General features: G+C 34.3%; 1 protein-coding gene across 2 annotated transcripts in view; it reads right to left on the bottom strand.

The window, feature by feature from the left end:
* The window catches only part of CCSER1 (coiled-coil serine rich protein 1), a 1,346,695-nt gene that overhangs the window by 1,198,387 nt on the left and 134,456 nt on the right, over positions 1–13,852 (bottom strand). For both annotated transcript variants that reach the window (XM_059394610.1, XM_059394604.1), the window contains exon 2: positions 1,096–2,460. In XM_059394610.1, the coding sequence (XP_059250593.1) occupies positions 1,096–2,419 (1,324 nt within the window). In that variant the 5' untranslated portion in view covers positions 2,420–2,460. The remainder of the gene's footprint in view (positions 1–1,095; positions 2,461–13,852) is intronic.

The raw sequence follows: 13,852 nt of genomic DNA, 5'->3' as shown, positions 1-13,852 counted from the left end.
AAGACATAAGAAGCATTCAATGTTGGGAGAAGTAGTTGGCAGTAGTAGTAGTAGTAGAAGTAATAGGAATAGTAGGAGTAGCAACAGCAGCAGCAGAGGCAGTAGGAATCACAGCAGAGGAAAAAAAATGATAAAAATAATGTCAAATACAGACCAGTAGGTGGCATACATTCAACAGTTTTCTTTTTTTAAGATTTTATTTATTTGACAGACAGAGGTCACAAGTAGGCAGAGAGGCAGGCAGAACAGAGAGGAGGAAGCAGGCTCCCTGCTGAGCAGAGAGCCCGATGTGGGGCTTGATCCCAGGACTCTGGGATCATGACCTGAGCTGAAGGCAGAGGCCACTGAGCCACCCAGGCGCCCCTCAACAATTTTCTTAAATGAAATTTAAATAACAAAGTTTTCTGTTAAATGACATACTGTAATAATTCAGCCACCCATTTCCACACACCCCACGTTTTTTAACCAAACAGAAAGTACCCAATGCTACACAGGTATTTAATGACAGAGACAGATTAGAACTAGTATCTAGGATCCAAGGACAATATTTTTAAATCTTATAAGCCTATTATATTTAAAGATTTATATTTATTTGTGCTGAAACATAGATAATTCAAGTTTTGTTTAAAAAGGAACTAGAATTTAAATTATGGAAATTTCTTTTATAGTGACTTTGGCTGGAATATATCCATTTCATTGACTAAGAAATAAAATTAATTTCATTGACTAAGAAACACCAATACTCTACCATTTCCTCTAACAAAGGAAATCCTTATTTTAGATAAAGCCACATTCCAAATAAAATTAATTACTTTCCTCTTTCTTCTGAGGGCCAGGATCTAAACAACACAACTAAGAAAAATGAGTAATATTGCTAAATTACATTTTAGCATAATACAAGTGAAGTAAGTTTAAAATCAAGTAGAGAAAATATTTAAGACGAATTATAAATAAGAAAAAAGACTAGAGAGTGGAAAATAAGGAAAAGGTGGTTTCTATTCATGAGCTGGAATAAGAAAATTAAATAAATTAGAATGAAAATTCTATTTCATATTTAAAATACAAAAAAAAAAAAAAAAAAAAACCTGACCATACCTTTGGCAGGGTTTGACTCATATCCATAGGCTGTTTTGTTAAAAATATGATGATCACCAGAAGAAGGTATTATCCTTGAATCTGAAACAGGATGAATCCCTTTAACACGGTCAGCTATTGCTTTATGTTGCTCATAAAATCCAAGTTTCCTTGGGGAGCTTGTCGCCAACATTGTTTCACCATTTTGTACTACCATATGTTCTTCTCTTTGTATATCTCCTGATTGGTGAGTCTCTGAGTTGTTCCCATTCATAACAGGTAGTTCGGTGATTTGCAATAACACTTCCTTCTGATTAGCAGCAGAGGTTTCTAATAAGGAATTAGATTCAGTGCTACACCGGCCTTCTAATCTGTATTTTCCAGGAGACATAATTGCACAGGGAACAGTTCCCATAAGGTCTATTGTTGTCTTTGTAACAGCAGCAGGATTGGAAGAGATCTGAGAGGTAGAATCATTGTGGCCAAAGTTGTCACAGTGGGATGCCATGCTTCCACTTTTAGGAAATGCATCCGCTTCAGACACAGAATCTTCAGTCAAGGCTAAAAACTCTGAAGGTGTCTGAGCTGTTGTAAGATCAGCAGAAAGCAATGGAGACTGTAAAGAACTTCCTGCCCGTTCTGTTACATCCACAGAACAAGATGGAGAAGCTCTTACTAATACAGGTTCTCTCTCTTGGTACTGTGTAATTTCCAATGAGAATCCAGACTGTTGTACCAATGAAATGGATTGACTCTGTGGAACTGCTTTAGAAAACTTATAATGAGATGAAAAGGATTTAGTAAGTAGCTTCTTTGTTGACTGCCTAACAGAACGGCGAGTTTGTTCCTCTGTGAATCCAGAATCATCCCCCTCACTTTTGCCAGAACTTAGGCAATTTATAAAAACATTCTTATTAGTTGAGTGCTCCTTTTCCCTTTCAAAATCTTCTGTTAAAGATCTTGTTATCTTCTTATTCCGTGAACTGCTAAAACCAACAGAATGTCTTCCCCTGGTTTTAATATGTTCTTCCAAACTCAGTTTTGGCATACTGCTATGACCAGATTGAGCACCATTTGAAATACTAAGGTTCTGGTTGGTAGAGTCTTGCTTAGGTTCACTCCCCTTCTTATGGTGGAAACTAATGGAAGGAGTACGGAATATGCTCCTGCGTTTACCTGTGCTACCTGAGCTTGAGTTAGTGCTAGAAGGAGAGGAACTGTGGACACCAACCGTATTACTGGAGGAGGGTGAGGAAGGAAGAGAATCATGTCTTCTGCTAATACTTTTTCTGAATATTGGCAACCGGGAGACCAGGGTAGATCGTCTTGATCCTGAGTCCCCCATTGGGACTCCAAGGCTTGCACTGTGAGAGCCAACTTAGCAGCCTAGAAAAAGGTTAAAACAAAAAGAACAAGTCAGTCGCATTCAATTATAAATTATAAAAATAAAGACATTTTAAAACAAAACACTGTTTTTCAGGACATGGAATAGAATTCAGTTCATACTAAAATAACAAATAATAAAATTTTGATACTTAAGGATTTTTTTGAAATTTTAAGTAGCAAGATTATCCAATAATTTGCACAATGATTTTATAATGGCTCAAATATTTCAAGATTACCAAGAATGCTTAGTCTGTTGAAAAGATTATTGGGTTGAGAGACACAAGATGACTATTCAAGATCCAGCTTTACTACTCCCACTAGTTCCATTTGGTAAGTTGTTTGATCCTAACTTTCTATGTCAACTGTTTTAGAAGTAGTAGGCATGAGACTGCCCTAATCACTTCTTTCTGGTTAAAAAGACCCACCTCTACCTCTATTGGCTAGTAGTAGATAACATCCATCACAGGACTCAACAGGTTACTGATCTGAACTTAACAATCACAGACCAGACCAAGGGCAGACACTAGAATCTTCAGTCAAAGAAAAACAAAACTGGAAGTATTCTTCTCCTTGCAGTTTGATTTTGGGGCAGTTAGAGATATTCAGGCCTCTGGCAGAGGAAACTAAACCACAAAGGATACAGTGCAGGGTTATAAACAAGGTTAGGTTATGAGGAAACTGTGCCTTTGAGTTGAAGACAAGACTTGAATGACAACTAATTAAACTGGTAATGTTGAGACAAGTAAGAATACATACTGACAAAAGCAGAAGCATTGAAAATTTATGAACCATATTAATGTCGGGTGCTGATGATGAAGAAAAAGAAAGAAGAGAAGGTGAAGGTGGCAGCTCTACAGTTCATTAACTGTGATGTACCAAGTACTTTTCTGACACAGATTATCTCTTGTAATGCTTCTAACTGTAGAAGCAGATAGTATTACGTCATCATTTTACAGCAGAAAGGTAACTTTCTATCATTCAGCTAATAAGTGGTAAAGCAGGAATAAGAAAATAATCTTTATGTAACCACAGGATCCGCTCAGAATCAGCATAGTAATTCTGCCTTCAAAAGATGAAAGAGCCAAACCTTGTGTTGCTGAAGGTCCCCCTATGCTTCCATTCCAGAGATGCCTACTTTTATCTTATATGGTCAGTCCTGCCATTCTGATGACTGCCATTTTTCACTGACTTTCATAAAGTGCTGTGATTGGTTCCTGTTTTGCTTTGTTTTGTTTTGTTTCTATATCTCACATAATTCCTTAACTGTATACACCCCCTGCATGAACTTGAATCAGACTGTTTCATTTTTTTGTTTTTTGCAACCAAAACTACCTAACTGAACAATAACAAATACTACATAAAATGACCAGCCCTCCATTTTATCATTCTTATGGAAAGATTATGAGATTGAACAAGTGAAATACCTTCACAGTCTTGAAGAAGTATGAAACAAAAATTTAAAAAGTATTCTCTTTCAGATTCACACTGAAAAATATTTAGTATTTTGTCCCTAATAATATAAAATCTAACAGATTTGCATTAGATGATTTTTATTAAATGTTTTCTACTTGCATCACTAAATTTGAATTTAAATCAAACTATGTGTAAAACACTCCCAAAATATCTACATATTCTTAAAAGCCTTTGGGAGAATAAAGCTTAAAATATAAACAAAGACACTTAGGCTCTTAGAAAATCTCAAAAATTAAAAATATCTAATTTGCCTCCAAGGTTAAATCTAAGTTAACCAATTTCTAATTTCCAAAGCAGATACCAAAAAAATTTTAAATAAATAAATGCTGACACAAGAGCAAGAAATGTTAAAAAAAAAAAAAGGCCAAGAAATATTTCAATATACACAAATACTGAAAATATCCAGTAATAATGGTAAATATCTTGACATTAATGCATTTATAACCATAGATTCACCACCAGCTAAAAATCGTAATGGTTAGTAATGCTCCAATTACGACAAAATACTTCACTAGGCATTGAATGGAAACAAATCATGCACATTAGTGAAAAATCACAATTAAGAATGATGTTAACTAAAGCATCAGTAAGAGTGAAATCATGAAAAAAAGTATTATTATTTTTTAAGACTTTATTTATTTGAGAGAGACTGAACAATAAGGCATCTTTGCTTTGCTTTGAGACCTGAGTGTCTAAAATAATACATAATTAGTACCCGTAGAGTAAAAGGATTTCAGAAGATAAAGTTTTAACTTCAATACATCGGTATTTCAAACCTAAATAAACCTATTTTCTGCCTCACTACCATAAATAAATGCTGCAATTTTGAGGTTAATTATATTAAATAACAACTTTTAGAGATTCATGTGTTAACTGAAAGCCTTTCCAACTATAAAATCATTCAGTAATCTAAAATTTGCTTACATCTGAAAATGCTCTAGAAACACAATGCTGAACAAGTTGAATAAAACAATATATCATCATATTAACTATTAACGAAAGAATGCAACACGTTAATTTTATTTTTATTATAATTTTATTATGACAATCACCTTTTAATTTCTTAATAAACCTTGTGTATATTTTCATGTATTTTTATAAATCTCCAAGTCAGATAGAATAAACATATTTTCTCAGTTCCCCTCTAATATTTCTTGGTTCAGAAGTCATATCACTTCAATTATAATAGATCCTAAAAAAAATATAGGTTAAACTTGACCTGCCCCTCTTCCAGGGGCCTTTACTACTATGAACGTTATTTTCTCAAAGAAAGCAAATTTGTTATGTAAGAAGAGTGTCTTCTAACTATACCTTTAAAGCAATATGAATGAACAAAAAATTAGACTATTGTAGACAATCCCACTACACAGACGCATAACTTGACCCTACTGAAAGTGATATGAAATTCAGTTTGATCTCAATGGAATAAATGGTAGCCTTAGCTCTCTTTAACACCGAATTTAACAACAACAACAACAACAAAAAAAAAAAAAAAAAACAAAAAACAGAAGTACTTTATTCAGTGATTTCTGTAACTTTTGCAAACACTGTCATTACCCCTGAGAGTGCAACATCATACAGTAGATCTATTCTGAATAAAAGGAGAGGTGAATCTTATTTGGCATGGTTCAGAAAAATACAAATTCCAGCTAAAGGGGCTATACGTATTGTTAATGTTACCTACTTAAAATGGAGTAAATGCAAAATAAATACTAAAATACACATGCACACACATACACACACACGTTCTTTTATGATTTCAAAGGCATTATATGAAAGCATACAAAGAACCAATCACTGTGGAAACTGAATACCACATACACAGAGAGCTATGTCTATCTGTGCAAGTAAGAGAACAAAACAAAACCCCCTTCATCTTTTTCTTTCCCAATATTTCTTCAAATATTTTCCTAGAATTTGAATACCCCTCGTATCCTGTCACCATAAGCCAAAGATGAAGTCACCTGACAGCCCACATCTGAGACAGTCCTAAGTATCATTTGTCTTTCTCTCCAAACTCGCGATGTTTAGTTTGTAAAACTAAACAAACAAAAAACACTCACATACACATGCAATAAGCAATAAGCAAAAACAAAAACAAAAATAAAAAAGAGTTTCAAATCCAAGCTCTACCACTTACCAGTAGCATGAGCTAGAATATAGTTAATAATTTTAAGTATGAGAAGGTACAACATCAGAAATAAACTTAGCACTCTTCTGATACTGAATATATTTCTAGTTTCTTCCTTTTCTGATGCAATGCATTCAAGCAAGTGGGGCATAAAGTGATTATAAAAATGAGCTACTTATCAAAATCTGCCCCAATTACTCCATTTTAAAAGTCACCTAATAATATTGGGGGGCGCATACATAAATCAAGATCAGTATTCCAATCCCTTATGATGAACCTCCCCAAAGTATACATTTTAATTGCAACTTAAAAACAATGATGAATATCTAAAAGATTTGTGCAGAATGTTGCATGAAGAAAATCTGATCTCAGCTAGATCCTAGCCCGATAGAGCCTAAATGATCATGCTGAAAAGAAAATCTATAACACGGGATGAAGTAGAAGGAAACTCACAGAAACCAAATATTCTCTTGGTAACAATTTTTCAACATTAAGAACCTGATGGCAGAAAATAAATTATATGTAAACATATCAAAGGGCATTGATAGACTTTTACCAAAATTAAATAAAATAAAAGCTTGAAGAAGTTTCCAAAACAATCTTATCTGATGATTATGTCATTTAGCCACAGATTTAAATGAGGCTCACAACCTGTTAGGTGGTTAAGGCTTGTGGAAAGCCTTCCCATCTAGACTCTTCCTATTACAAAGCCATGCAATTTATACCTCAACATTCTTTAACTTTATGGTGTAAATCATTCTTATGTGAATTTTTTTTTAAGATTTTATTTATTTATTTGACAGAGAGAGAGAAAGATCACAAGTAGGCAGAGAGGCAGGCAGAGAGAGGAGGAAGCAGGCTCACCGTTGAGCAGAGAGCCTGATGCGGGGCTCGATCCCAGGACCTTGAGATCATGACCTGAGCTGAAGGCAGAGGCTTAACCCACTGAGCCACCCAGGTGCCCCTCTTATGTGAATTTCTAAAATGTTTTACTGTTTTTCCCTTAAATGAAGGGGCAACTAATAGGAGCATTTTTTTTTTAAAGATTTTATTTATTTATTTGACAGAGAGAGACCACAAGTAGATGGAGAGGCAGGCAGAGAGAGAGAGAGAGAGAGAAAGGGAAGCAGGCTCCCTCCTCAGCAGAGAGCCCCATGTGGGGCTCCATCCCAGGACCCTGAGATCATGACCTGAGCCGAAGGCAGAGGCCTAACCCACTGAGCCACCCAGGAGCCCCTAATGGGAGCATTTTTAACAGATAAATCACTACCACAACATGAACAGGGCCACTTCAGCCACAGGGTTAATGAGGGCAACCAGAGATAAATTCAAAAACTGACGGATCAGGACCACGTGGGTGATCACAGGAAAGAAAATAAGATTGCCAGCTGATGTCAGAAAGAGTCAGAAACCATATAATTGATCGGGTATGCTCAATGTGCAAATTATTAAATTTGCAAAATAATGTAGCCGCACTGAGTACATGAAGGTCTTTTCAACAAATGAACAAGAAAATAATCCAAACAAAGAAATGCTTATATTGGAAATACCTGCCTTTAGGGAAGGTAACTATTAAAAATTATTTGACTCTGAAGATGATATGTAAACAGAGATAGACTGCCCCTGATGAGATCTGTATGAATCAATCTCCTTGGAAAAAAGAGAATGAGTGATGCCAAATTAGCATGATAATGGGAACTGTTACAATAGGAAAGGAGAATACATTTCAAAGAGATTATTACAGCAGGATTTAGGGAAGCACAGGAGTTCCCTGTCTAAATTGATGGCAGATAAGGGGTCCTGATGCATATTTAGTAAGACATATAATCTTGAGACCAAGCCCTATATGATCTTAGTTATTTAGTTACCAGAAGAGACAACGGAAAGTAAAAAGACATAAAAAGGATGATTTGGGCCAGAGATTTGATAGAATTTATGTGAACAAAGTCAAAAGTTGTATCTACATGTGACCAGGCTTAGGTAAATGACACTACATTTACATTTAAAGAACACTGTAATTTCCTTGCTGGGATTTACACCCAATGAATGTATAACTGTTAAGCATGCAGACTCTGACACAAGAAAGTCTAGACTTCAATTTGGTGTTACACGTGAGTTGTGTGACTTGAGAATGGCTGAAACAGGTTACGTAAGGTATCCCTGAACCTGAGTTTCTTCTTGAAGATAAACAGTCGCACCTATCTTAAGGAATTTTTATCAGGATCTAGTAAACACACACACAAAAAGGGTTTGCTATAGGGTCTAATATATGATAAAGGATTTAATAACTAATTTATTTACCAAGAACAATTAACCATGTTTGTACTGTTTCAAAACAAACGTTTTTTAATTCAACTTAGAACATTCCAAAACACTGTCACCTGGAAGTTCTAATTCTGTCTACTCATAGACTAATACTGTCATTTCCTGAATCAATCCTCAACAGGACAGAGCGATCTCTAGAAGCTACAATACCTACATGTCAACCGGGCTTAGAATTGGTACTGATATATGTGAATAAATAGCGATGTGGCCACGGTTGCATTTTTTATTTTGTCTCTTACAAATAATTCCATTCAACTGTCTTGCTTTTGACCCAGAATATTATTGATCATGCTGATCTCCTTCCTGACAACTTCAGTTCAATTTTTCATTAAGTATATATTGAGTTCAATTACTCAGTCTTAGTTTTTTTATATTTAACAGAATAATTTAGACTTTAAGGAGCAAATAGCTAACAACTGAATGTATGAATATTCAAAGACTGTGTCTTAGGCTCAAAACATAATTCCCAAAAGATGAATCTGATAAATTTTTTGAGCAATGCCAATGTCAGGGTAACAAATACACAACTTTAAAGAGGATAGCACACATCTAAAAGTATGTATGTGGAGCACCTGGGTGGCTCAGTGGGTTAAAGCCCCTGCCTTGGGCTCAGGTCATGATCCCAGGGTCCTGAGATCTAGCCCCGCATCGGGCTCTCTGCGCAGTGAGGAGCCTGCTTCCCTTCTCTCTCTGCCTGCCTCTCTGCCTACTTGTGATCTCTCTCTGTCAAATAAATAAATAAAATCTTTAAAAAAATAAATAAAAGTATGTATGTTTTTTAATAAAGAAAAACTATCATTTTGTATAATCATATCTCATATTGGAGAAATTTATGTTGGTTTCAAAATATTATTTTGGAAGAAAAATCTTCACAGCATCCTAGGTAAGGTTTCTTAGAAGCAGGGCCTGAGCAAGGGATTCTTGTTCAAGCAATTTCTTAGAGAATTAGTCTCAGGAAAAGGTTAAGAAAGGAACTATGACAGGACAGAGGGAAAAGCTAATCAGATATGTGGTCACCAATGCAGACTAACTTCAGACTGATCCCACGGGACCTGGAGCACTAACTGATGTCTTGAGATATGGCTGATCTTTTGTATTCTCATTCCAGTTAACCATTTGCAGACTTCTCTAAGGAATGAGGAAAAAAAAAAACTTGAGGCACATATGGCATCCAATGGATTGATTATCTGGAACATATGAATTATTCTTATAGATTAATTTTTTAAAAATCAAATAAATGAGTAAAGAATATGAACAAGCAATTCCCAGAAAAAATGTACATCACCAACGAATTTATGAAAAGATATTCAAACCTATTAGTACTTGGGGAACATAGAAAGAACTCCTATAAGCCTATTAGAAACACCCCCCCCCAAAAAAAGTAGCAAGGAATACAGATGGAAATTGAGGAAACACAAATCTTTAATCAATGTTATGAACAAATATTCCAACTCCACTATTAATCGGGAAAAATGGCAAGATACAATTTCTTACCACTAACAGTTTAAAACTAAATGATATCAAGTTTGGGTGAGTGAAGTGGTACTTACAGATACTTAAAAAGGAGCCCAAATTATTAAGGTCATTTGAGAAAATTATGTATCAAAATACCAAGTTAAGGAATTTCACTTCTCGGCATTTACTCTAGAATAATGTTCACACATCTGCACAAAGAAAGATGTAAAGGAATTTTCAGAGTTGGTTTATATAAGTTAAATTAAAAGTAACATAAATGTCCAATAATAGAATTTTTAAATGAAATATTATTTACCTATTCTAAAAAAGTGTAAGAGCTAAACATAAAAGGTAAAAGATATAAACTGAAATAGAAAACAACTTTCAATGCATTTAATTAATAAAATCAAGGGCACCTGGGTGGCTCAGTTCGTTAAGTGTCTGCCTTCAGCTCAGGTCCTGATCCCAGGGTCCTGGAATCTAGGAATCTAGTTCCACGTCAGACTCCCTGCTCAGTGGGCATCAGGTTCCCTGCTCAGTGGGGAGATTGTTTCTCCCTCTCTCTTTGTCCCTCCCCACTGCTCGTGCTCTCTCTCAAGTAAGTAAGCACAACCTTTAAAAAAATAAAAGAGCTAAAAGATATGTCCTATAAATCACAAATATATTATGAAATTTTAAAAATAATAAATATTCTACAGATTTACAAATATATGCATAGGAAAAAATTCTGCAGTGATGTACTTCAGAGTGTAAACAGGGGTTATCTTTGAATAGGTCCTTTGTATTGAGGGCTGTCCTCAATGAGGACATTAGTGTTATATCTAATATGATGAATTTTTAACAATAAGAATGAATTAATGAATTAATTTTATAAATAATCCTTTAAAAATTCAAATTAAGTTAGTGTAACTGTATAACTATCAAGATTATATAACGTCAAAGGATCCAGGCATGTAAATATGCTAAAAGTAACTTGGAAGGTACCTCAAAATTAGTAATAGCAGTTGCTTCTGGAAGAAGGAGAATGAACACCTGGGAAAATGGTTTTGCTAAATAACTTGAAAATAAATAATAATTGACCCAGTAGGACAAAACATAAATACCAATAATCTCTTCAAACATTTTATACATTTTATTTTCTTTACTAAAAAGTAAAGGAGCAACTTTTTAATAAATAACCTGCAGTTGTGCTTTCATATCAGCAGAGGGTGCAGGAGATCTCCCTTTTTAACAATGAGGTTGATTTTCCTACAACTTTCAAAACCAATTTAAGATATACTGCAGTTAATTCTCAAGTCCTTTATGTAAATGAAAAATGAAAGTCTCCAAATATATTTGCAAATTCTAACTTTTTTTTAATAAATGGTACCTTATAAAAGTAAATTCCCTTTTGAATTGAAGGAAGACTAATTCTTAACTTGGAAGTTAGAATGTAAAAATATGAGATTTTTTTCAGTTATCCACTTATAACTATGTATAGTTATATATATATGTATAGAACTTGTATTTTATTTTTAATATTTTTTATTTATTTGTCAGAAAGAGAGAGAGAGAGAACAAGCAAAGGGAGCTTTAGCCAGAGGGAGAAGCAGGCTCCTCACTGAGCAAGAAGCTGGTTATAAGACTTGACCCCAGAACCCTGGGATCATAACCTGAGCTGAAGGCAGATGCTTAACTGACTGAGTCTCCCAGGCATCCCTAGAATTTGTATTTTAAAGATAATTCAGATTCAAATACATCAATTCAAATTTATTATTTATTATCTAACATTTTCCATTCTTTTCTAAAGAGTATAACATATGTATTGCTTTGTAAAAAACTTCAGTATGAAATGTTTACAAAGATAGTAGCCTATTTTGTTTCTATGATATGTTGTAAATATCTATCCTTTAATTTTTAAAATTTTATTTACAATATTACATTAAACAGCTCATGGTCACAAACACAAATATAAATAAGAAAAGGAAAATACTGTCATAGGTCACTATAAGATGACTCAAAACTAGAGGGAAAGAATTTTTTAAATACAAATTAGAATACCTATTAGGAGATTACATTTAAAGATGGCTATGCTCAACACTTATATCTTGTATAAGATGTAACACTTGTAACTGTGTCTGTGTATATATGATCAGTAATACAGATACCTGACCATACAAATCAGCATAGGCAGTAATACGGAATTCAACATCTTCAATGTCTGTTCCAATTTAAATATAAACATAAATCAGTATAACCGAAGTCAGCACTGGTCTGATTAGACGGAAAAAAAGAAATGAGCATACCCACAAATCATTACTGCCTTTCCTTTCTTACAAATACTGTTGTAGTTGTATCCTTCATAATGCGAATGGCAGCATGTTACAGAATATACTCATTTCCATTCAGTTATGTGTTGGCTTGGTGTACATATTCTGTCAGAATCATTTTAAAAACAGAATCTTGGATTTGTTGTGACTTTTTAAAAAGTGTTTTCTTTGAATTCAACATGCAATGATCACATTTGTCAATGACACTGTTTCACAATATATCTGTGGATATAATTTCTCCTGGACTCTGTTTCTCCATTCATAAAATCAGAGAACTGAATAGATGAATTCTGTGAGTCCCTCTAATTTATTAAAACGCATGCATACCATCTGTGAAATTTAGTATACACACTCACATGTGCACACATACACATACATACAGAGCTAATAATAAAATGATATTTTGAATATCACTTTTTCCATTTCAAAGTCAGCAATAAGTGAGATTCAATACTACATCATAATTAAGTGAAAGTAAGGCTCTAGAGAGTATTGCTCTCACAGTACTGTATCTCATAGATATGGTAATATTTTATAAAAGGAGAGCAATGGATGCCTGAGTGGCTCAGTGGGTTAAGCCTCTGCCTTTGGCTCAGGTCATGATCTCAGGGTCCTGGGATCGAGCCCCACATCTGGCTCTCTGCTCAGCACGGAGCCTGTTTCCCTCTCTCTCTGTCAAATAAATAAATAAAATCTGTAAATAAAATAAAAAGAGAGCAAGAGGACATTTGGGGATGCAGTCTATTTATTACACGGTAAATCCAGAAATGTGGTAACAAGGTTCTTTCTTCTCCTTATACTGTATTTGCTTAAATAATTGTTGAATTTGACCAAATCATATACATATATTCTTACTTTTCTCTTTTTATTTAAAACTGTAATTTGTAATACATGAATTATAACACAGGTGGATAGAGTTTTTAGAATTTAGGAAGGAAGGCATAACTGATATTTAACACATTTTAATATTAAATTCTCTGATACAGTAACAGATTGAAATTATTTCAGACTGTATCAGATACATTTTAAATTGGTAGAAAAGGCCAATGATAAATCAACAATTAATAGAGTTATTCTAGATCCATAAAATATAATTAAAACAAGATTTTACCAAATACTTATTAAAGTTTATTTTATTACCTACATTGTCCTTTTACTTAAAATTTAATTTTGAGAGGAACTACATAATATATATTACAATAAAGGGAACACAGTAAATTCAGCTCATTTCTTTCTTTGTAAAAAAACACATCAGGGTGCCTGAGTGGCTCAGTTGTTAAGCATCTGACTTTGGCTCAAGTCAGGATCCCAGAGTCCTGGGATCGAGCCCCGTGCGCTTCTCCCTCTCCCACTGCCCCTGCTTGCATTCCCTCTCTTGTCTCTGTCAAAGAAATAAAATCTTGAAACACACATAAAGACACACACACACACACACACACACCCCTTAAACTTTGTAAATAAATTCACTAAGTTATCTTTTAATGAGACTATTGTCCTGCCCCAAACACCACTATAAGGAATGACTGACTGCTCTTGAGTGTATATGGAGTCATATACTGTTAACTTGACAGAAAAAATTAGTAAGAGTGAACTCATGGGCTGTGAAGTGTGTAAACCTGGTGATTCACAGACCTGTACACCTGGGGATAAAAATATATGTTCATAAAAAATAAAAAAATTAAAAAAAAAGAAAGAGTGA

This window comes from Mustela nigripes, chromosome 1 (assembly GCF_022355385.1).
Source record: "Mustela nigripes isolate SB6536 chromosome 1, MUSNIG.SB6536, whole genome shotgun sequence".
In the NCBI taxonomy this organism is placed as follows: Eukaryota; Metazoa; Chordata; class Mammalia; order Carnivora; family Mustelidae; genus Mustela; species Mustela nigripes.
This window is presented reverse-complemented; position numbering and strand designations above follow the sequence as displayed.